Source organism: Trachemys scripta, chromosome 2 (assembly GCF_013100865.1).
Source record: "Trachemys scripta elegans isolate TJP31775 chromosome 2, CAS_Tse_1.0, whole genome shotgun sequence".
NCBI classification, from domain to species: domain Eukaryota; kingdom Metazoa; phylum Chordata; order Testudines; family Emydidae; genus Trachemys; species Trachemys scripta.
The window spans coordinates 35480705-35502725 of NC_048299.1; the positions used below are offsets into that span (position 1 = coordinate 35480705).

Below are 22021 nucleotides of genomic sequence, written 5' to 3' on the forward strand. Positions count from 1 at the left end.
CAAAGCTGGAAGCAAAGGAAGAGATGGGTGTAACCCAGGGGTGAGCAAACTTTTTGGCCTGAGGGCCACATCTGGATATGGAAATTGTATGGCAGGCCATGAATGCTCATGAAATTGGGGGTTGGGGTGTGGAAGGGAGGGAGGGCTCCAGCTGGGGGTGTGGGCTCTGGGGTGGGGCCAGAAATTAGGAGTTCTGGGTGCAGGACGGGGCTCCAGACTAGGGTACGGGGTAGAGTGGGGAGAGGGGTGGTGAGGGTGCCGGTTTCAAGTGTGGGCTCTGGGGTGGAGCTGATGATGAAGGGTTGGTGATACAGGAGGGTCCTTTGGGCTGGGACTGAGGGATTCAGAGGGCAGGAGGGGGATCAGGGCTGGGGCAGGGGGTTGGGGTGCAGGAGGAAGTTGGGTGCAGACTCCAGGCGGCGTTTATTTCAAAAAGCTCCCAGAAGCAGCAGCATGTCCCCGCTCTGGCTTGGCAGCTCTGCGTGTTACCCTGTCTGCAGGCCCCACCCCTGCAACTCCCCTTGGCTGCAGTTCCTGGCCAATGGGAGCTGCAGGGGTGGTGCTTGGGGTGGGGGCAGTGTGTGGAGCCCTCTGGCTGCCCCTATGCGTAGGAGCCGGAGGGAGAACATGCTGCTGCTTCTGACAGCTGCATGGAGTGGGGCAAGCCCCAGGCCCCGCTCCCTGGTGGGAACTCGAGGGCTGGATGCGGCACCCAGTCTGTAGTTTGCCCACCGCTGGATGTGAGGAGGCGGAGGGGGCTGACTAGGTATTCTAGCTGGGCCTGGTTTACTTTTAAAAATTAGATCTCCCTTGCTATGTTGCTCAGGGTTGTGAAAAATCACAGCAGGCTGTAGTCAAGTTGCCCTAACCCATCCCGCAGCTAGGTCTAGGTAGCTGGAGAAATTCTTCTGTCTGTAGACCTCGCCAAGCTCCCCTCTGGGGGGGGCGGGGTGGATTATCTACAGCGATGGAAACCCCCCTTCCCTCCAGCTAAGAAGCCTCTGTGCTGTGGCCCCACAGCTGCCCCCACGCAGGCAGGGCCTGGGTACCCTGCACGGGTCTCGTGTGGGCGGTGGGCGAGAGAGCGGGAAGGGGGAGGGCCGCAAAAGGGACGAGGCAGGAACTGAAGCAAAGGCTGTGCTGTGCTAGAGGAGGCGGAGACGCGCCGCCGCCAGTCGGGCTCCCGCCCACTCAGGCAGCGTCACAGCCGCTGTCGTGCAGGGGGGAGGGGGCGCCGGACAGCTCAGAGGGGGCCCTGCTGGGGGATTCCCCCGCCCTCAGCCAAGCCCCGAGGAGGCGGCAGCACCGCGCCCGCCCCCCGAGCGGGAGGCAGCAGCCACGCTGGAGCGAGCCCCTTCCCCGCTCGGGAAGCTCATTCCTCCAAGGCTTCCAGACACAATCTCCCGCGGTTGCTAGGAGAGGTGAGGTCACGGCCGCCAGCGGCGGTGATTGGTTTGGCTGCAAGCCACGCCCCTTTCCCCGTGGGCGTCGCAGCGGGAGGAGCGGAGCCTGCCTCCTCCCCCCTCACTCAGTGCGGAGCCGCCGCTGGGGCGTGAGTGACCTGAGTAGGGGCCACGTCCGCGTCTTGCCGCCGGCTGCCAGGCGGGGGCCATGGGCCGCCCGTGCCCTGCGCCGCGGATCCGCGCGCTGTTGCTGCTCCTCGGGCTGCTGCCGCCGCTCGCCCGCGCCTGGGACAGCGGCGACCTGGAGCTTTTCGACCTGGTGGAGGAGGTGCCGCAAAACTTCTACGGCTTCCTGGGGCTGCCGCAGGTGAGCGCCTGGCCAGGCAGCCAGCTACCCCTGCGCCCGCGGGGCTGCCCCCGCCGGTCCTCATCCCCCCGGGTCCTCATCCCCCAGCTGTGCTATCCCTGTTCCCCCGGGGCCTGATCTGCCCTTCAGCTGTGCTGTCCCTGCCCCTCCCTCCCGCCCTGCTCTCCCTCCCCCCCTCCGCCCGCCTGATCTGCCCCCCTCAGCTATGCTGTCCCTGGGTCCTGCCCCCCTCAGCTGTGCTCTCTCTGTTCCCCTGGGGCCTGATCTGCCCCTCAGCTGTGCTGTCCCTACCGATCCTCATCCCCCAGCTCTGCTATTCCGTCTTGCCTCCCCCCCCCGATCTGCCCACCAGTTGTGCTGTCCCTGCCCCCCCCATGGGTTCTCATCTCCCCAGCTGTGTTGTCCCTTTTCCCCATGCCTGACCTCCTTCCCCCCATCTGTGCTATCCTTACCTTAGTGTGTGTGTGTCTCTCTCTCTCTCTCCACTGTGCTGTTCCTGCCCCACGCACAGCCTAGCCATGCTCCCTCACAAGTTCCTTCACACTCTCTTCCCCAGCCTGACCCTGGCTCTTCTTCCCCTAGTTCCTTCACTCTCTCCACCCAACCCCTGACACACACAGGGCACTGCCCCTGACACCAACCCACCACCCCCATCAAGACCTTAATTTCCTCCTTCTACATTCTGGGCATAGCTACTGCCCCTCCCAGCTCCTTCACCTCCTCCCTGCACACATGGCCACCGTGCCTGGTTCATGCACCCCCAGCTTCTTCAACCCCTCTCCAGACATGTAGCCCCCATTCATGGCTCTTGCTCCCCATCTTTGTCACACACCTTGAGCATATTTGCTGTCCCGTCTCTCCACTGGCTCTTTCCTCCTTTCCCCGGATACATCCAGGACATAACTCTGGTCTCCCAGCCCCTTCACTTCATCTCTCCCTCCAACACAATCATGGACATGGCTCCTCACCCCCCAACCGGCTCCTGCACACCTCTCTCCCCACACACGTGTATGTCCTGGGCATGCTCTCAGGTTCTCACTGACCAGCTTCTTCATACCCCAGCCTCTCATGTACTGGGCACAAACGCCCCGGGTCCCCTCTTCTTTCAGCTCATCTACACCCACACTGGCTCTCCTGGCTCCCGCTTCCCATATACAGTTAAAGCATTACTCCTTCACCCTTCCCACCTCCACATTGTGGGTGGCCTGGCTACTGCTCTTCCCCACTTTTATTCTGTGCCACCCTCTTGCACATCATGGCCATGCTCCTGGTCTCCTTGTTTCCATTCCTTCACTCCACTCCATCTCCTCCCTCCCCCCTCCGTGCCCTGCTAGTCACTCCAAGCACCTTCATGCCATCCCCCCGTGCACACACCCAGAATGTAATTGCTGGTCCCCCTCCTTTTTCTCCATACAGCCTGCAAATGGCTTCTGCCCTCCACCTCTTAACCCTATGTCCACTCCTGCATATCTTTGCATAAAGGCTGGCCACCCAGTTTCTTCACCCTTTGCTTCCCCTCCCCCCACATCTTGGGTAGGGCTGCTGGTCTTTCCGTTCCCTAAGGTCTTTTGCATCATATACTAGACCTCCCCCCAGCCATGGCTCCTGGACCCCTTTGCTCTTCATCTCGTGCACCTCCATCCTCCTCTATGTGCATGCTGGACATTGTTCCTGGTCTCCTCCCCTCAGCTCCTTCATCCCTGTCTCCCAGCCATGGTTTCTGATGTCTGCCCAGCACCTTCACTTCATGTTAACATTGCACTTGCAGCTTGGGCACGGCTCTGGCTCTCCTACCCCAACCACTTTCACCCCATGCTTCCCAGTCACTCTAGATGTAGCTCCTGGGTCTCCCACCAACTCAGCACCTTCACCTCAAGTTCACTCCCTCACCACCTACATCCCTGGGCATTTGTCAAGTCTTTTAAATCTCATGTCTTCTCCTGCCCACTTCCCCCCTAACCCCCATGTCCTGGTTGCCTCTTCTCCACCCTTATGCCCCTTGCTCCCTGGGTGACACTTTCTGCCCATTAGCTTCAGACCATATCCTTCCCCCTACCCAATCCAGAAGCTCCATCTGTTTTGTGCTGCGTCACCCTGTGCTACTTCCCACTGGGCAGTACTTGTTGTTCCCTACTTCCCCTTCCTTCACCTGTCGGTTTTGATGACTAGTCTCTGCTGCTGGTACAGATCCTCTGGTGCTCTTAGCAGGAGAAATGGTCTTCTGGTTAAGGCACTGGCTTAGATAGCCAGAGATCTGCCATGTGATCTTGGGTAAATCATTTTTTCCACACAGGCTCTTCTGGTGTCTCTCATACATGTGTGTGGGGAGAATAATTCAAATGTAAGGCGCATTTGGGACACTTTGGTCAGGCAAGTGAAATATTGTGCAGCCTATATGAGTTGGAGAACAACTACAAGCCATGTGTAGAGATGCTCTTTTGGGAAGGAGGGGTAATGGTGGTATGGGGAAAGTAGCAGCTGCAATTGTAACTGGTAGCTTGCTGGACCCTGAGGCTGTCACCCCTTTTGTCTTGCTCTCTGGGCTAATTAAACACAAAATCCCAGGGTCTAGTACCTGGAAATGAAAGTATTATTCAACACCATACTACATAGCAGATCTACTGTTCAATTTTCACAGTCACTGTTAGGGAGGAAGATGCTGTCTTCGAGGAATGAATTTTAAGCCAGAGCTTAAAGTTGATCCCTATGGGGCTGGGAAACTTTGTTTTCATTTCAATTAGACATTTAAAGTCTCTCAATTTAGCATAATATCCTTCCATTCTTATTGTCAGCTGAAGACTTAGATCTGCAAGGACTTCACTAAGATGCAACTTATTTACTTTAACCAGTAAAAATTAAACTAGTTCTCATTACTCTTTCAAGTATTACAGGATGTGAATTAGATGGATTGCCGAACTGCTTCAGTATAACAATTCTCTTGTTTCTGCCTCTAGAGAATGTGAGGCATGAGTTTGAATATTACAGTGTAGGCTGGTGGCATCTAGAAGTAAAACATACATGTAATGTATTCTTCTCAGCCAATTCATACCACAGGTAAAGATGACAAGAGTGCATCTCAAAACTGGGCAAGCAAACCTTACATTGAGGAGCCGGTGCTGAAACACTGTTAACTACTGTAGCTAATAACCTCAAGATGCCTATTTCTGCAGCCCACTGACTCCTTCAGTTCTTGAGGTCTGGGCTGCTCTTTGCAGCTCGTGGAGTCAGATCAACTGTTTAGAGCTGCTGCTCTGGCCATTTCCCCTCTACTCCCGCTCGTGGCCAGTTTCTCTGCCTCTGTGGCAGCATGTGGACAGTGGTTTTAGTGCTCCTGCCTCCCCATCTGCCTGAGGGCTTTTTGGGTCAAAATCTGGGGCAGTGGTGAGCAGTGATTTCTCCCTCAGGTTCCTGGGCCAGTTTTTCAACTGGGTGTTTGAATCCTCCGGAGCCTCTGCTCCAGGGCCTCCCGACTTGTTCCTCTGCACCTTTCAGCTATGGCAGAGCAGCCTAAAACACACTGAATGAAAGCTAAATGGTGCTTGATCTGTGAGATTATCCTCCCTGACTTGGCAGACAGTGAGTTGCACACAGCCTTCTGTCCCTGACTCTTGTTAAGTCCCAGGGCTATGAGTCAGACAGGCATGTGGGATCCCCTGCTCCCCAGAGCAACTAACTCCAACATGGGAAAAATGGACCGTGAGTCTATGTGCAGAGTAGGAAGAGGCTCCAAGGATGAAGAGGACCCCAGTCAATTGACTCATAGTAAGTCCCAAGGGGCCTCTAGAGAACACAAAAGGGCATATTTGTGGGGTCACAAATTCCCCCCCCATCCTAAAATTGGTCCTGAGCATCCTGGGAAAAGAAGCAGGACTCATAAGCACCCTCCCCATCTTCCTAGTTTGGCCAGGAGTGCTCTGGAAGCATTTCTCCTCTTCCCTCCTCAAGGAAATGGAACCCAGAAGAGGAGGACTCAAAGACCTCATGCGAGAGGACATCAGGCCCTTGGCAAGGCTAGTCACAAAAACCCCCACCAAAGCCACAATTGAGCTTGTACGCTGTCTAAATGAGCTTAAAAAAAGCACAAAAAAACAACAAAAAATGCTGAAAAAGAGGAAGAAGCTTAAAAGGTCTAGGAGATCTGAGTCTGATTCCCCTTCCTTTGTCATTATCAAAATCACTGATGAAGATATTGAACAGAAACTGACCCAGAACCAATCTTTGCAGGACCCCACTCATTATGCCCATCCAGCATGACTGTGAACCACTGATAACTATTCTCTGGGAATGATTTTCCAACCAGTTATGCATCCACCTTATAGTAGCTCCATGTTGGTTGCATTTCCCTAGTTTGTTTATGAGAAGGTCATGCGAGACAGTATCAAAAGCCTTACTAAAGTCAAGATATACCACATCTACCGCTTCCCCCCATCCACAAGACTTGTTACCCTGTCAAAGAAAGCTATCAGATTGGTTTGACACGACTTGTTCTTGACAAATCCGTGCTGACTGTTATTTATCACCTTATTATCTTCTAGGTGTTTGCAAACTGATTGCTTAATTATTTGCTCCATTATCTTTCTGGGTACAGAAGTTAAGCTGACTAGTCTGTAATTCCCCAGGTTGTCCTTATTTCCCTTTTTATAGATGGGCACTATATTTGCCCTTTTCCAGCCTTCTGGAATGTCTCCCGTCCGCTACAACTTTTCAAAGATCATTGTTAATGGCTTAGATATCTCCTCAGTCAGCTCCTTGAGTATTCTAGGATGCATTTCATCAGGCCCTGGTGAATTGAAGACATCTAACTTGTCTAAGTAATTTTTGACTTGTTCTTTCCCTATTTTAGACTCTGATCCTACCTCATTTTCACTGGCATTCACTATGTTAGACGTCCAATCACCACCAATCTTCTTGGTGAAAACCGAAACAAAGAAGTCATTAAGCACCTCTGCCATTTCCACATTTTCTGTTATTGTCTTTCCCCTCTCATTGAGTAACGGGCCTACTCTGTCCTTACTCTTCCTTTTGCTTCTAATGTATTTGTAGAATGTATTCTATTTTCCTTTTATGTCCCTTGCTAGTTTGATCTAGTTTTGTTCCTTTTGCATAAACACAAATACTTCGGGGTCCATTCAAAAGCATCTCATGGTCTGGATTTGGCAGGTGGTCTACCTATTGACTACCCTGCTTTAGAGGCAAGGTGTGCTCCTAGCAAGAGCAAGTGGTTTAAGGAGCAAACCAATTCAAATATGATGTTTACCTTCCACTTACAATTTTATCTTGACATATTATTCTTTTAACATGCAAATATATCTAACTAAATAATCATTTTACTTAAAGTATTCGAGAAGAATACATGAATATAGTTCTGCTTCGCTGAAGATTTCATTACAACAGGTTTCTGAGTCCTAGGCCTTTCCTTCATAGTGCAAGACTAAGACCTGAGGGAGTTCTGTTAATGAATTTTGACGCCTGAGGGTAACAGTAAAGGGGTAGTGCAAGAGGCAGACCCCCCCGCCCCCTAACCACTGCATGCCATCCCTTTCTCCTTTCCGAATATCCCAGCCAGTTTCTCAGTTGCACGTGAGATGAAGCTTCGTTATGACAGACAATTCAAAATGATTGACTAATAAATGTGCGCCAAAGAAAGAGTAAACAAGTTGAGAGCACTGACACACCTTAAAAGTTGATCCCTCCTGTTCCAAAGGGAAATGGTAAAAGAATCCTGTCTGAACTATAGATTAAGTATCTTTCTCTTCTCTAAAATTATCAACTGCTAAGATTCTCACTGCTGGAGTGCAAGAAGCTCAAAGGATGTCCTTTGAATCGGACAAGGCTGCAACACGGCCAATGCTAACACTGAGAATAAGAAACTACAAAGTGGACTAATATCTGAATATGCTTAAGAGGTATGTTCAAGGTGTCCGAGGTTCTGAATAATTCCCAGTGACTTCATAAGACTTACTGTGACCACCTGCAACTGAGAACCATATCCGTCTGGGCCAGCACAGGGCTATTGGGATCACTGAACCCATCTGAGTTGTACCTTGATTCCATTAGTCCCTCTGGTAGGGAGAGACATACAAGAGCCATCTTTCTCAGTGGCTGGAACAGGCACCATTTGCTAATGTGGATGTTTCTGGGTACAGTAAGCAGAAGACTGATAGCTTCTAAGTTCAAGTGAGTTGAAGTTTCCCTCCCTATGGAACCCAATATAAGAGACTCTACTCTGCCAACTTCCTGATGCAGTGACTTCACATAAGAATGTATCATGGATAAACACAGGCTGTGCCACATACCTGGATGGGAAGGGGAACACCGCTGCAACTAGGAATGTCTTATGGAGGAGATCCCACTCCTATGGTTGTCGGGCTTTCCAAAACATGAAGTGCAACCCAATGCTGCCCTGCTTATTTATGTAAAATGTTAGTCCAATTGTCTATCTGTACTGGGATTAGCATTTGGAATATACCAGGGTCTCTGAAGATCCTTAGTGCATACAGGATCACCCTTACTTCGGAAACATTTGTACAACCTGTTCCTGGAGTGTCCAAGTTCTCTGGAAAGGACATAATTCTGTATAAGCTTCCCTCTCCAGCTTGAGCATATCTGGATTAATCCATTCCTAACTGTAATTTTTCCATGTATTGCCACGAAATAAAGGAGTCAGAAGGTCATTAGTTACTTGGATGCAATGCACATGCCCTGCAGTTATCTCAAGTAGAGATGTGCCAGGGTACTATGACTATAGTTGGGGCCATGGGACTCAACATCCATAGAATAATCAGAACAGTCATTTGCTGGCTCATTCTTATCCTTTCTATCAGATGGGTGATATCTTAGATCATGTCTTAGGAGTCAATTCAAAGACTTCCCAACCTATGTACTGCAATTGTCTGCAAAGGACAAGCTGGGAATGAATAGTTTATCAAACCCTAACAGCTCTCCACATCTCAAAGGTGAAGTGGATGGATCTTTTGACACCCCTCCAGAATAACATCTTTAATCAGCCAGTTGTCCTAGTAGAGCAGCATGCATTTGTGCAGGTGGTCCACAATGACCGCTGAGCACTTCTTGAAAACAGGAAGACAGCCCCCAAAACAAGATCCAACATTGGCAACACTGATCTCCTCTGAGAGAAGTCTGATGTTTGGAAGGTACCGTAGGTGTAGAGCACATAATCAGTACCCTCCCTCTAGGAGCAGCATGAAGGATCCGTGGGTGACAGTCTTGACTTTTCGTTCACCAAATATCAATTGTTTCCCCAGAGACTCATTACAGTCCAGAGTCACCCTCTGTTTTAACTATCAGGAAATATTGGGGGGGAGGGGAGGGGAACCTCCCTCTTCCACCCAGTGACCCAACATCAGGGGTCTCTTTGCCAAGAGGGATTGGATTTCCTGAAACAGCTCCTGACTTTGAAGAAACTGAGAGCATCATCTGGAAGTACTTCAGAAAACACTGATTTTGTAGCCTCACTGATTAGTGCAAAGGACCAATGTGAGCATAAGTAAAAGACCCCGAAGTCTGACTCCAACATGGAAGCCCTACTAGATTACTGGTTAATTAATTTAATTAATGATTTTGATAATGACATAGAAAGTACACTTATAAAGTTTGCGGATGATACCAAGCTGGAGGGGTTGCAAGTGCTTTGGAGGATAGGATTAAAATTCAAAATGATCTGGACAAACTGAAGAAGTGGTCTGAAGTAAATAGGATGAAATTCAATAAGGACAAATGCAAAGTACTCCACTTAGGAAGGAACAGTCAGTTGCACACATACAAAATGAGAAATGACTGCCTAGGAAGGAGTACTGTGGAATGGGATCTGGGGGTCATAGTGGATCACAAGCTAAATGAGAGTCAACAGTATAACACTGTTGCAAAAAAAGCAAACATCGTTCTGGGATGTATTAGCAGGAGAGTTGTAAGTAAGATACGAGAAGTAATTCTTCCGCTCTACTCCGCGCTGATTAGACCTCAACTGGAGTATTGTGTCCAGTTCTGGGCACCACATTTCAGAAAAGATGTGGACAAATTGGAAGAAGTCCACAGAAGAGCAACAAAAATGATTAAAGGTCTAAAAAAGTGACCTGTAAGGGAAGATTGAAAAAATTGGGTTTGTTTAGTCTGGAGAAGAGAAGACTGAGAGGGGACATAACAGTTTTCAAGTACATAAAAGATTGTTACAAGGCAGAGGGAGAAAAATTGTTCTTCTTAACCTCTGAGGATAGGACAAGAAGCAGTGGGCTTAAATTGCAGCAAGGGCAGTTTAGGTTGGACATTAGGAAAAACTTCCTAACTGTCAGAGTGGGTAAGCACTAGAATAAATTGCCTAGGGAGGTTGTGGAATCTCCATCATTAGGGAATTTTAAGAGCAGGTTGGACAAACCCCTGTCAGGGATGGTCTAGTTAAAACTTAATCCTGCCTTGAGTGTAGGGGACTGGACTAGATCACCTCTCACAGTCCCTTCCAGTTCTATGATTATCATTTTATTTTCTTTGGAGTCTGGGCCCTGATAATACCTTGACCAAGACATTTGGACCATGACAGAAAATAGACTACCCCTGCTCTAAAGGCATGCCTACAAAGTGGGGTAATACACTTTATGGGGGTGTGATTTGAAAAAGCACACTAACGTGTTGCTCATTAATTGGTCCATGTAGACCTTAGTGCACGCCAACAAGGGTTCCTAGTGTGCTTTAGCGTAGTACTGTTTCAAAAAGCACTACATTAAAGCAGACTGGCTGGGTTCACACAGGCCAATTAATATGCAACATGTTAGTACTCATTAGAAGTCACACCCCCTGAGAGCACATTACCCCACTGTATAGATAAGCCCTAAGTTAAATAAAACTTAACTAACTTTATACAATCACTATTATTATAGGTAACTTGGCATAAAGAGGTTGCAGTTGGCTATAGGCCAAGTTACAATGTAGACAGCGTAACTTGGTTTACTGTGAGAGTAGGTTTAAATACGTCATTGTATTCAGCAAATGTAACCTAATTTTTCAGTTATTACAAGTGTATATAATCTCATAATTGTCTTGAATGCTTACCTTGATTCTTAGACATAGCAATGCTCTTAAGTCAAAGGATATATTGGGTTGTAATATAAAAGGGTACTCTGAAAACATATGATACTTTCATTGAGCTATCTTTTGAGTATAAATTTGATGCATGAGGGTTAAATTCTAGTCAGGGCTGATAGTTTAAGAAAATGCAAATTATATGCTATATTTACCTTCCTTTAAATTGTTTCCTAAAATGCTTTGCAGAATTTAACACAAGATAGGGGTAAGTGAAAGATATAAATTACAAAATAGAGTTTGAAAAAGACCCTGTCCGATACTTAACTAATCAGAGGCTGATAAATAAGATGAAGGCCCTGAGGAATCTGGTAGAAATACTAGCAGCTTCCGTTCTTAGTAGCTGGAGGTGACAGGAGGCTGGGGTTCTCACCATGGACCAGGCTCATAAGGGAGCTTGCTGCCCCCTCATTGATCAGTCTGACTAGTGCCTAATAAACTTTTCAAATTGTGTCATGATACTTTGGGTTTATTGCTTAGCTAGTATGATAGTTGTAATAGAAAAATCTAGGGAAATTTAAAGTATCAGATTTTCTTTAAGATATAAAATCAGAGGCCTACAGTTGTTGGACATGTACATTTTAAATCACTTTAGTTCTGCAGGAAAGGCAGATTTTGCACTTCTTTGTTTAGTACTGAACAAACTGGCCTTTGCATATAAACAAGATAGAGAGACTATGATCATAGTAAGACAGTAGTGCTAAACTAAGATAGTTCTACTTGATTATGCCACTTACTCTTTTGGACTACTACACATGGAAGGAGGATATGGTCAGAACGTCCCCATCCCTTGAGCTTGTTTCTGCATAGTTTCATTTATTTATTTACTTACTATACTTGTTGTTTAGTATTGTTAGGTCAGCATAACTTAAGAAAATTTTCCAGATTGGGGGAAATGAGTCTCTATTTTGACCACCAGTTTCTAGTGCTAAGTTTGGCAAATGTCACAGTGTTTGATACTAGCCCTTATGTCACAGGGCTGCTTGCTGCTTCCAGCCAGGCTGTAACTTGTCATTAAGTGGGAGGAAAACTGATCTGGCTGTGAAATAAGGGACCCAGTGGCAGTATGCGACTTGTCTAAAGGAAGTTTTTATTCTTCTGACCAACACAGCTTCTTTATGCTCCTTCAAAAGGCCCCATTCTGTGACATGGATTTTTTATAAGGGGCAGTGCTAGAAAGTGACTTGTGCTAATAACATACCAGTGACATAGTTCTAATGGATAATGAATAAGGGCCTACGAAATTCACGGTCCATTTTGGTCAATTTCACAGTCATAGGATTTTTTTAAATTGTAATTTTCATTATTTCAGCTATTTAAGTCTCAAATTTCATGGTGGTGTAATTGTAGGGGTCCTGACCCAAAAAGGGGTGTGTGTGTGTGTGGGGGGGGTGTCACAAGGTTATTGTAGGTGGAGAGCTGCGGTACTGTTACCCATACTTCTGCAATGCTGCTGGCAACGGCGCTGCCTTCAGAGCTGGGCAGCTGGAGAGCAGTGGCTGCAGGTGGGAGCCCAGCTCTGAAGGCAGAGCCGCCTCCAGCAGCCGTGCAGAAGTAAGGATGGCATGGTATGGTATTGCCACCCTTACTTCTGCGCTGCTGCTGGTGGGGCACTACCTTCAAAGCTGGGCATCTGGCCAACAGCTGCCACTCTCCAGCCGCTCAGATCTGAAATCAGCGCGGAAGTAAGGGTAGCAATACCGCAGCCTCCCTAAAATAACCTTATGATCCCTCTGCAACTCCCTTTTGGGTCAGGACCTCCAATCTGAGAAATGCTGGTCTCCCTGTGAAATCTATATAGTATAGGGTAAAAGCACACAAAAGATGATGGGAGACCAGATTTCACAGTCTGATACGCTTTTCATGGCCATGAATTTGGTAAGTCCCTAATAATGAAACATAAAAGTACTTATTTTAAAGAGGACACATGTATAGACCATTATTAAAACTTGAATGACTAACACTGGACTGGAATGTATTTTGACTAGTTATAGCAACCCTTCATTATTTGCGTCTCTAGTTTTCATATATAACTGACATTTTAACAGCTTATTTGGAGCACTAACAACTTAGACAAACTAAACTGCTATGGTGAGGGACAGTCACTTTGTGTACTACATATATACATTTCAAATCTGAATTATTACCTGAAAGTATCATTTTTAATCTAGGCTAAAGTGTTTTTAGAATTCATATAAAATGGTGATTTGTCTCAAATGGCTCACTATAAAACATAATATGGAAATCTTAATTTCTTATCTCTTACTTACTAGAGTTCAAAACCAGCAGGAGTCATCCAGTGCTTGAGGACACTCAGTGACATTTAAGAAAAAAAGTAGACATAAGTACCAATTAGTTTTCACTTGCTCAATCTCCTGCTGATTTTACATTTTATGAAATTTCAGCCTTCCTTCTCGGTGGAAGAAAACTGTTTTTCCTTACTATTAGTTATTCTAAGTCTGAAAAATACCATGGATCACTTTTTGCAACACTATTTCCACATTTGCCCTTTGATTCATTTACTTCTATTTGGTAGCAGTAGTCCAAGAGGCACCGTGAGTAGCTCTTAAACTTGTAAAAGTCTGCACAAATATCAGCTGTATTTTGCGCTGTGAAAAGAGTCTTGGGTATCTTACAATTTTGGCTAATGTAAAATAGTCTTGGCTACCACGCTGCCTTTGGGTAGCTGTCTTCTACTTCAATACAACGGTATACAATAGAGATTTGTTAACCCTGGATTAAAGTGTTAGAAGTCATAATCTAGAATTAAGACAGTGGCCTAAACCTACTGATTCTGAGGTATATACAAAACAAGTGCAGTATCCCACCCCTGAGTTTCAGGGGCCATGCCCCTAGTGAGAAGCCAGCTTCTGTGCTGCCAGTTTGAGAGTTTGAACAGGTTGCTCTCTCTGGAACCTGTTTGGGGGTGTCACAGGGTTCACTCACTGCAGGTGGTGTCTCCTCCTGACCATTAGGGATTCACTTTATCAGGCGTTGTACCCTCTTCTGGCAGTCTCTCCCATTGTCCTCTTGTTTTGCGGACCCCTCTCACTCCAGCAGCTGCAGCCTCCTCTTCGTGACTAGGCTATCCAGCCAGGTTACTATGATCCAGTGTTTCCCATTCTAGGGATATCAAAGTCCGACTATACAAAATGGCAGTCTTCCCTTTACTGCTTTGAGCATTCCACTCCTCCAGTGGCTGGTAGGGGAACCTGGGCCTGCCCTCTACTCTGGGTTCCAGTCCAGGGACCCTATCTAGAAACAGTGGCCTACTTACTCCCAGACAATGTTGCTCTTCCCCTGGATTCTTTCCTACTTCATAGCTCTACCCCCTGCCAGTTTGCCAACCCAGACGCCCTCTTCTCAGGGAGTGACTGCAGACTACTCCCCTACAGCCCCTGTCTGTTGCTGGCTTATATAGGCCCCACCTGTTCCTGCTCAGCTGAGCCTGTTTCCAATCAATCCCTGCTTCCTGACTCCTCCTCCAGGTGCAGCCTGGGTAGTTAATTCAACCTCATTTACCCTCTCAGGGCCAGTGTGGCATACGCCCCTTCATAGAGGGCTTTCCTTAATATCAGTCTCTGGCTAGCAGATGTTCTATAAATTTAAAACTCCTCTCCAGTAGCTACTGGAAGGGTCAAGGAGTTTTCTTATCCATGTGGGTGCTGAGATAATAGTTTTCACTATTCTACTTTAATTCCAACTTCTGCCTTCTGCTATTCAGAAACAAAGTAGTCAAAGGATGAGTGCCAATCTCTGATTCTGTCCTTAATACATATGGACTGTCACTGAATATGAACTGAATAAATATGTCCAGTCTTTCTGTTGATACTAGTTTGCTTTTGAGACAAAGGCCTGTTGTGCAAAAACTGTGGTATCAAAATCTTGGAATGGGTTGTGGGGAGGATATATGAATGACCAATTTGGAATTGACCTCTGAGGCTCTGTTACATGTTCTAATCATTCTTCTAGCTGCAGTTAAATAAATAAATTTTTGGTTTAGATACCTACTGCTGTAGGTAAGAGGCAACATAGAACTAGGAACCGCCACACAGTAATTGCAATAAGACTCCAGACTTTGCCATGACAAGTCTAACTTAGCTACCTGTGAGGACAGGCCCCACAGTCACAAATGTAGCCCAATACTTGCTATGGAGGCATGTAATCAACGTGCATCATCAGCATATTCATACGGGCATTCTATAATGGAAGCATTTACTTATGAAAGCATGTCCTAAACAAAGCTTCAGGTCACTGAAATGACTAACCTCCTAGATGGTTTGGAGGAAGTTTTCATTTCAAATATTTCCTGACCTTTAGGGAGTTGCTGTTTTCTAGGAATTTTGACCTAGTAGACAGAGGAGAGACAAACCTCTTTCTTGAGAGAAGAAACTATTTCATTGCTGTTTATCCCATATAGTGGCTGGTCAGCAGTTGCAAGTGAACCCCAGAATGCAAGAAATGAATATCTATTCAAGGGAAAAAAAGGAGAGCAGTCATTTCAATTTACGCTATGCTAGTAAAGAAATTGTGTGCTTATCAAGTGAACCTGAGGATTGTGCTTTTTACCAGTGGAGCCATTCCTTGTATTAGAAACAGAGGTGAAACAAAAGCATATGGAGCACATGGAAATGGGACCCTTGGCGGTCATACTGCAAAGATGTTACAGTCTTTGAAGTGAAGAGGGTAGCTCACACCTCTGTGTTATTGAAGCATGTAATAAAGGAGAGGAAATATTATTATGAAGATCAACACAGTTTAATGACTTCTCATTTTTGAATATCCCTTTAACAAAACATGGAGGGCTTTAAGGAGTATGTTTCCTAGACTTTAAGGCCAGAAGGAATTATCCAGTCATCTAGTTTGATCTCTTGATCTGGGGGGGAGGGATAGCTCAGTGGTTTGAGCATTGGCCTGCTAAACCCAGGCTTGTGACTTCAATCCTTGAGGGGGCCACTTAAGGATCTGGGGCAAAATCAGTACTTGGTCCTGCTAGTGAAGGCAGGGGGCTGGACTCAATGACCTTTCAAGGACCCTTCCAGTTCTATGAGATAGGTATATCTCCTTATATTTATTTAGTATATCACAGGCTATTAAATGTTACCCAGATACCCCCATATTAAGCCCAAATACTTTAATTAGAGCAAAACATTTCAGTCTTCAGGAAACTAAATGGTGTGTGCCACAGGCAGAGAACAGGAGAGAACCAGATGCCAGCAATGTCTGTGTCCCCTGCAATGGCAGGACATTGATTAGGGGTGAGATGCCTAAATGATCCCAGCAGGTGAATCGTGCTCCATTCTACAGAGGAAGGCAACATGCTTCCTCCCCGCAAGGTGCCTGACCTGTGGAAAAATTCCTTCCTGACCTTAAATTGGATAATTGGGATGATCCTGAGTATGGAGCAGATACACTGGCCAGGTATCTATAAAGGATTCTTTGTTTCATTTCAGAGCACTGGTCTACCCAGTCTGGTGCCCTGTGGCCACTCTGATTCAGAGGAAGGTTACCCCCCCCCTCCAAAATAATATCTTAAGCCAATTGTGTGTTCAGGGGGAATTCTTCCTGGCCTCTGCAAGTAACTGGCTGAAACCTTGAAGCAAGAGATTTGATTATCGTGACATCTTAATGGAGGCAATACAGGCAATCCTGTTCTCCTCATGGTCTGTAAAGGAAAGGAGTGAAGAGGGGACCCACGGATTCAGACTTTAAGGCCAGAAGGTACTACCACAATCACCCAGCCTGACACACCCCTTCTTTCCATGTGGACGCAGGCTGCAGAATTTTTTCTTGAAGCTGGATTAAAATGTATCCTTTAAGAAGAGATTTGATATCTTTTTGAAGACTCCAAGTGATGGTGAGTTCACCTCCTGCACTGTTCCATACATAAGCTGTTCCAGTGTTTGTTTAGCCTCATTGCCAAGAAACTGCATCTTGTTTCAAGTCTGAATTTGTCTAACTTCATTTTCCAACAATTAGAATTTATGCCTTTGTCAACAAGGTTGAAAAGCCCCCCCCACTCCCCGATATCCTTTCTATGTGTAAGTACCTATACACTGTGATAAGTCATCTCAACCTTAGTCTTACATTGTATGGTTTGTTTTCCAGCCCTTGGATCACTTTTGTGGCCTTCATTTGAACTCTTTCTCCAGTATTTCCCCATCCTTCTGGACATGTGGACTACGGAACTGGGTGCAGCATTCTTGCAGTGGTCTTACCAATGCTGTGTATAGAGGCAAAATCACTTCGTTATTTCTATTTGATATTAACTTTTTTTTTAAATACATGCCAGAATCATGTTATGCCCTTTTTGCTGTAACATTGCACTGACAGCTCACCTTGTGGTAATTATCCATGATGACCCCTAAATCTTTCTCTGAGTCATTCCTTTCCAAGACAGTCTCCTATCCTGTAGGTATCACTTGTGTTCTTGGTTCCCAGGTGTGTTACCTTGCGTTTGGCTGTATTAAAAACCCATTTACTTAAGCGGTTTGGATTACTCTAGCAGTAACCTGTCCTTCTCATTATTTACTACTCCATTAATCTTTGTCATCTGCAAACTTTACTAGCAAAAATTTCTTCTTATTGTCTAGATTGTTCATAAAAATATTAGGTAGTTGGACCTAGAATCAAACCCTTGGGGGTCTCCCCCCCCCCGAAATAGCCCTGCTCAATTGTGTTTCCCCATTAACAGCTGCATTTTGGGATTTGTCAGTGGGCCAGTTTTTAATCCATCTAATGTGTGCCCTCTTAAGTCAATATAATGCGATTTTTAAATGTCATGTGGACTAAATCAAATACCTTGGGGAAACCCAAGTATCATCTATCAACACAGTTGCCTTTATCATGTGCATGACTGCCGGAGATATTTCCCTTAATGGTATCCATAGGGCCAGTTCTGGCATCCCCTGGAGCTCGGTGCTCATGCGCCGGTATACGCCTGCTGACCCTGCACCCTCTCAGTTCCTTCTTATGGCCTGTGATGGTCACTGGAACGCCTTTTTCTCTCTTGCGATTTGAAGTACTTCTAGTGGTTTCTCATTCATCAGTTCTTGTGTGTAGTTATTCTTAGTGTTTGATACGTTGGAATAGTTAGTGGTCTCCTCGGGGACCTTGTCCCAGGCACGGGCATGCCCCAGTCTCTGGGTTTCAAACCATGTGCCGTCTGTCACAAGCCCATGCTAGTGAGTGACCCCCACACAAGTTGTCTAAAGTGTCTGGAGGAAACAGACGTCAAGGATAACATTTGTAAAGGCTTCAGAATACGTACTCAAAAAGATAGACATTCACCTTAAAGCCCTATTGATGGAGGCAGCACTAAGATCAGCCTCAGAACTGTCCTGCCCTGATTTGGCACCGAGCACTTCAACCTCGGTGTGGAGCGCGCCACTGGCATTGGGCTCACCTCTGCACCGTTCACCATCGCCGGTGCCGAGAAAGCTTCATAGGAAGCAGCACACTGAATGTGGGTGCTCCCCCACATTGAAGAAGGATGGAAAAGGAGTGGCAGGCAAAGGACCAATGGCAGGCCATTTGTGTTCTTCGGGACTGCAGGAAAGCAGCTTTTCTGCCTGGGGCTCCGAGCCCATTACAGGAATCACCTCTTGAGTCCATGGAGTGGTAGGGGTCCCCTATGCCTGATGGTGCCCTCAACGCCGGAGGTGTTTCAGGCGGCCAGAGACCTGATGGTCCTATCGGTGCTGCTCACCCTGCGGCACCTTCCTTCAACTGCAGAACCAGTGAAGGCGCCCCCCCTGCAAATGGCAGCCCTCTATGGGCCTGCCTCCGTGGTCGCTCAGCCAATGTCGTTCTCCAGTGTCCTGGCACCGGTCACAACTACTCATTTCCAGTCTCCGGCCCCGCATCATCGATCACCAGCCTCGCAGCGTCGGTCCCTACCTCTTCGTTACCGACCGCCCTTCTCTCTGCATCAGTCACCGATGACTCGGCGGCAGTCACTGTCTCCCTGACACTGGTCTCTAGCACCTCAATTCCCGACTCCAGGTCACTCCACAGTCTCTGCACCGATCCCCACCTATGTAGCATCCATTCCTGGAACTGTCGCTGATCACCTTCCCTCCAGCACTGCTCCCTGACTCCCCATCATAGCTAGCAGAAGGAGGCACTGACAGCTCTGCCGTGGTCCCCAAGGTAGAAGTTGTCCTTGTAGTCGGAGGGGAAGTTTGGTACTCCTCCACAGATGCACCAGTTGTCGTATGCGCCAGTCTTTGGTGCGGGCCCCGCAGCAGGTGTCCGGTCCCCGGGACAATGGCCAGTACATTGTCCCTATTGGAACCCATGATGTTTTACGTCAACAAGCAAGCAATGTAGCCTGCTCGTCGGCCTTGTGTCAAGAGTTCCTCTGGCTGTGGGACTGCTGTGTGCAGCATGCCATTTATCTTGAGGCATTGCCCCTCTCTGGCACCGGAACACAATGGCGGTACGCTCTTGGACCTCTCAATAGCAAACCCGTTAGAGCTCCCACTCCAACCGGACTTGCTCTTGCAGAACCAGGGCTGTTTGATCCATCTGAACCTAGTGTCCCTACATATGACGGCGTGGCTTCTGCATGACTAAACATGGAGGAGCGGGCCTGCTTAGCACAAGTCCAACACATCCTGCCTGCTAGCAGGAAGCCCTTCACTAGGGCGACTTAGCTAGCTAAGTGGAAATGCTTCACCTGTTGGGCCACGGGATGGGGTCTCCCTCTCTTCCAGTCATCGTTGTAATCCATCTTAGACTGCCTGCTTCATCACAAGCACCAAGGCCTGGCCCTTTTATCAATCAAGGTCCACTTGGTGGCCATTTTGGCCTTCTACCTTGGACCAGAAGGTGGATCAGGCTTCTCTCACAACCTGAAGATCAGGTTCCTGAAAGGTCTGGAGAGACTATACCCACAGGTTCGTGATCCTGTCCCTTCTTGGGACCTAAACGTGTCAAGGCTCACATGTCCATCTCTTCCCCCCACCTTTGAGCAGCTGGCTTCTTGTTCTCTGCTGCTCCTCTCGTGGAAGATCTCCTTCCTGGTGGCAATCACTTCAGCCTGCAGGGTATCTGAGATTAGGGCTTTGATGTCTGAAATTCCCCCCCCCCATACGGTATTCTACAAGGACAAGGTTCAGCTGCACCTCCACCCAGCTTTCCTACCTAAGGTGGTGTGTCAGTTCCATAATCAAGACCTTTTCCTGCCAGTTTTCTTTCCAAATCATCACAAGACAAACAAGGAGCGCCGGTTACATTCTTTGGATGTTAGGCGGGCCTTAGCATTCTACATCAAGAGGACCTTCTACATCAAGAGGCTGTAAGTCGATGCAGCTCTTCATCGCAGTGGGGGTTAGGATGAAAGGTCTGCCGGTGACCTCTCAGAGAATCTCCTCGTGGATAACCGTCTGCATCAAATTCTGCTATGAACAAGCAGGAGTGTCGCCAATGTCATGACTGCCCATTCTGTCCAAGGCTTTCCTCATACAGGTACCGATCCAGGACACCTGTAGAGCCTGGTCCTCGGTTCATACCTTCACATCCCACTACACCATCACTGAGCAGGCCTGGGACAACACCAGCTTCAGCAAAGCGGTGTTGCAAGCAGCATGTCTGTGAACTCCAAGCCCACCTCCAGGGATACTGCTTGTGAATCACCTAACATAGAATTGACATGAGCAAGCACTCGAAGAAGAAAAATGGTTACTTAACTTTTGTAACTGTTCTTTGAGATGTTGCTCATGTCCATTCCATGACCCGCCCTCTTTCCCCTTTGTTGGAGTTGATAGCAAGAAGGAACTGGCAAGAAGGAACAAGAGGGTGCAGGGCCAGCGGTGCCCCATATCTTGGCGCATGAGAGCAAAGCTCCAGGGGATGCCAGAGCTGGCCCTAAAGAAGAAATCTCTGGCAGCCGTGCACATGGGCGCATAACACACCTAACATGGAATGGACACGAGCAACACATCTTGAAGAACCGTTACAAAAGGTAAGTAACCATTTTTTTACAAGGAGGAGGGAGAAAAATTAATGTCTGAGGATAGGACAAGAAGCAACGGGCTTAAATTGCAGCAAGGGTGGTTTAGGTTTGACATTAGGAAAAACTTCCTAACTGTCAGGGTAGTTATGGATTCGCTATCATTGGATATTTTTAAGAGCAGGTTAGACAGACATCTGACAGTGATGGTCTACTCTAGATGATAGTTCTGCCATGAGTGCAAGGGACTGGACTAGATAACCTCTCGAGGTCCCTTCCAGTTCCACGATTCTATGATTCTGTCTTTGTATCAAAACTAACATACTGGTTCATTGCCCCCTGGAGTGTGCAGACTCCAGATCAATAACACACACTTCAAGGACTTCTATGCATTTATGCTTCTGCCCTCATCCGATGGGAAGACAAGTTGACATTGCCTAGGCCACGAGCATTGATTTTGGCCAAAACACTTCGGGACAATTCAGAATTGACACTACTTGGTTCAAAGTTTTCCAAGCATTCATACCCCTTGTTCTTGTAGTTGAACTGTGCCATGACCACATGGGACTAAAGCTCTGCCTTTTGAAGTGGCTGTATCAAAACTACTTGCTTCAGGCTGTAAATTTTTTGGCTTGGCTCTGAGATGAGGTTGGAAGATGAGATTTTGAGGGATTTAAGAAGCCTTAATCCTCCCATACTGACTCTTGACACAACAGCTACATCATTACAATTTCAATCTGCTGGTGCTCCTCCATGAGATGACTGTCTCTCCATATCCAATCAATAGGGTGTGCACTGTGACTCTATCTATTGGATAATGGGCTCCAGATCATAGAAAATCCAGTTTTGTGAAGAGATTGGTCAGAAGTCAAGTAACAGTTGAGTGCCTCAACTATCAATCTTCAGGCAACCAGGATTGATGGTACCAGTAATGAAGCATTACAGAAGGTGCTCCAGAACCTCTGTTCAAGCTAAGTCCCCTCCGTGCTGTTCAAAATGAGATTTAAGTAGGACCCAAGCTGTTCATAGGCCTTATGCTTGGCCCTATGCACAAACATGTGATTCAAACAATATTCGTGCAATGGTTAAAATGGAAGCAGATGACTGACTGGAATGGGATATTAATATAATAATATAATATATGGAGATATACTGATCTCCTAGAACTGGAAGGGACCCTGAAAGGTCATTGAGTCTAGCCCC

General features: G+C 47.1%; 1 protein-coding gene across 1 annotated transcript in view; it reads left to right on the forward strand.

The window, feature by feature from the left end:
* Positions 1-1507: 1507 nt before the first annotated feature.
* Positions 1508-22021, forward strand: part of DNAJC1 (DnaJ heat shock protein family (Hsp40) member C1) — a 181955-nt gene continuing 161441 nt past the window's right edge. The window contains exon 1 of the mRNA XM_034760291.1: positions 1508-1770. Within this exon, the coding sequence (XP_034616182.1) occupies positions 1612-1770 (159 nt within the window). The 5' untranslated portion in view covers positions 1508-1611. The remainder of the gene's footprint in view (positions 1771-22021) is intronic.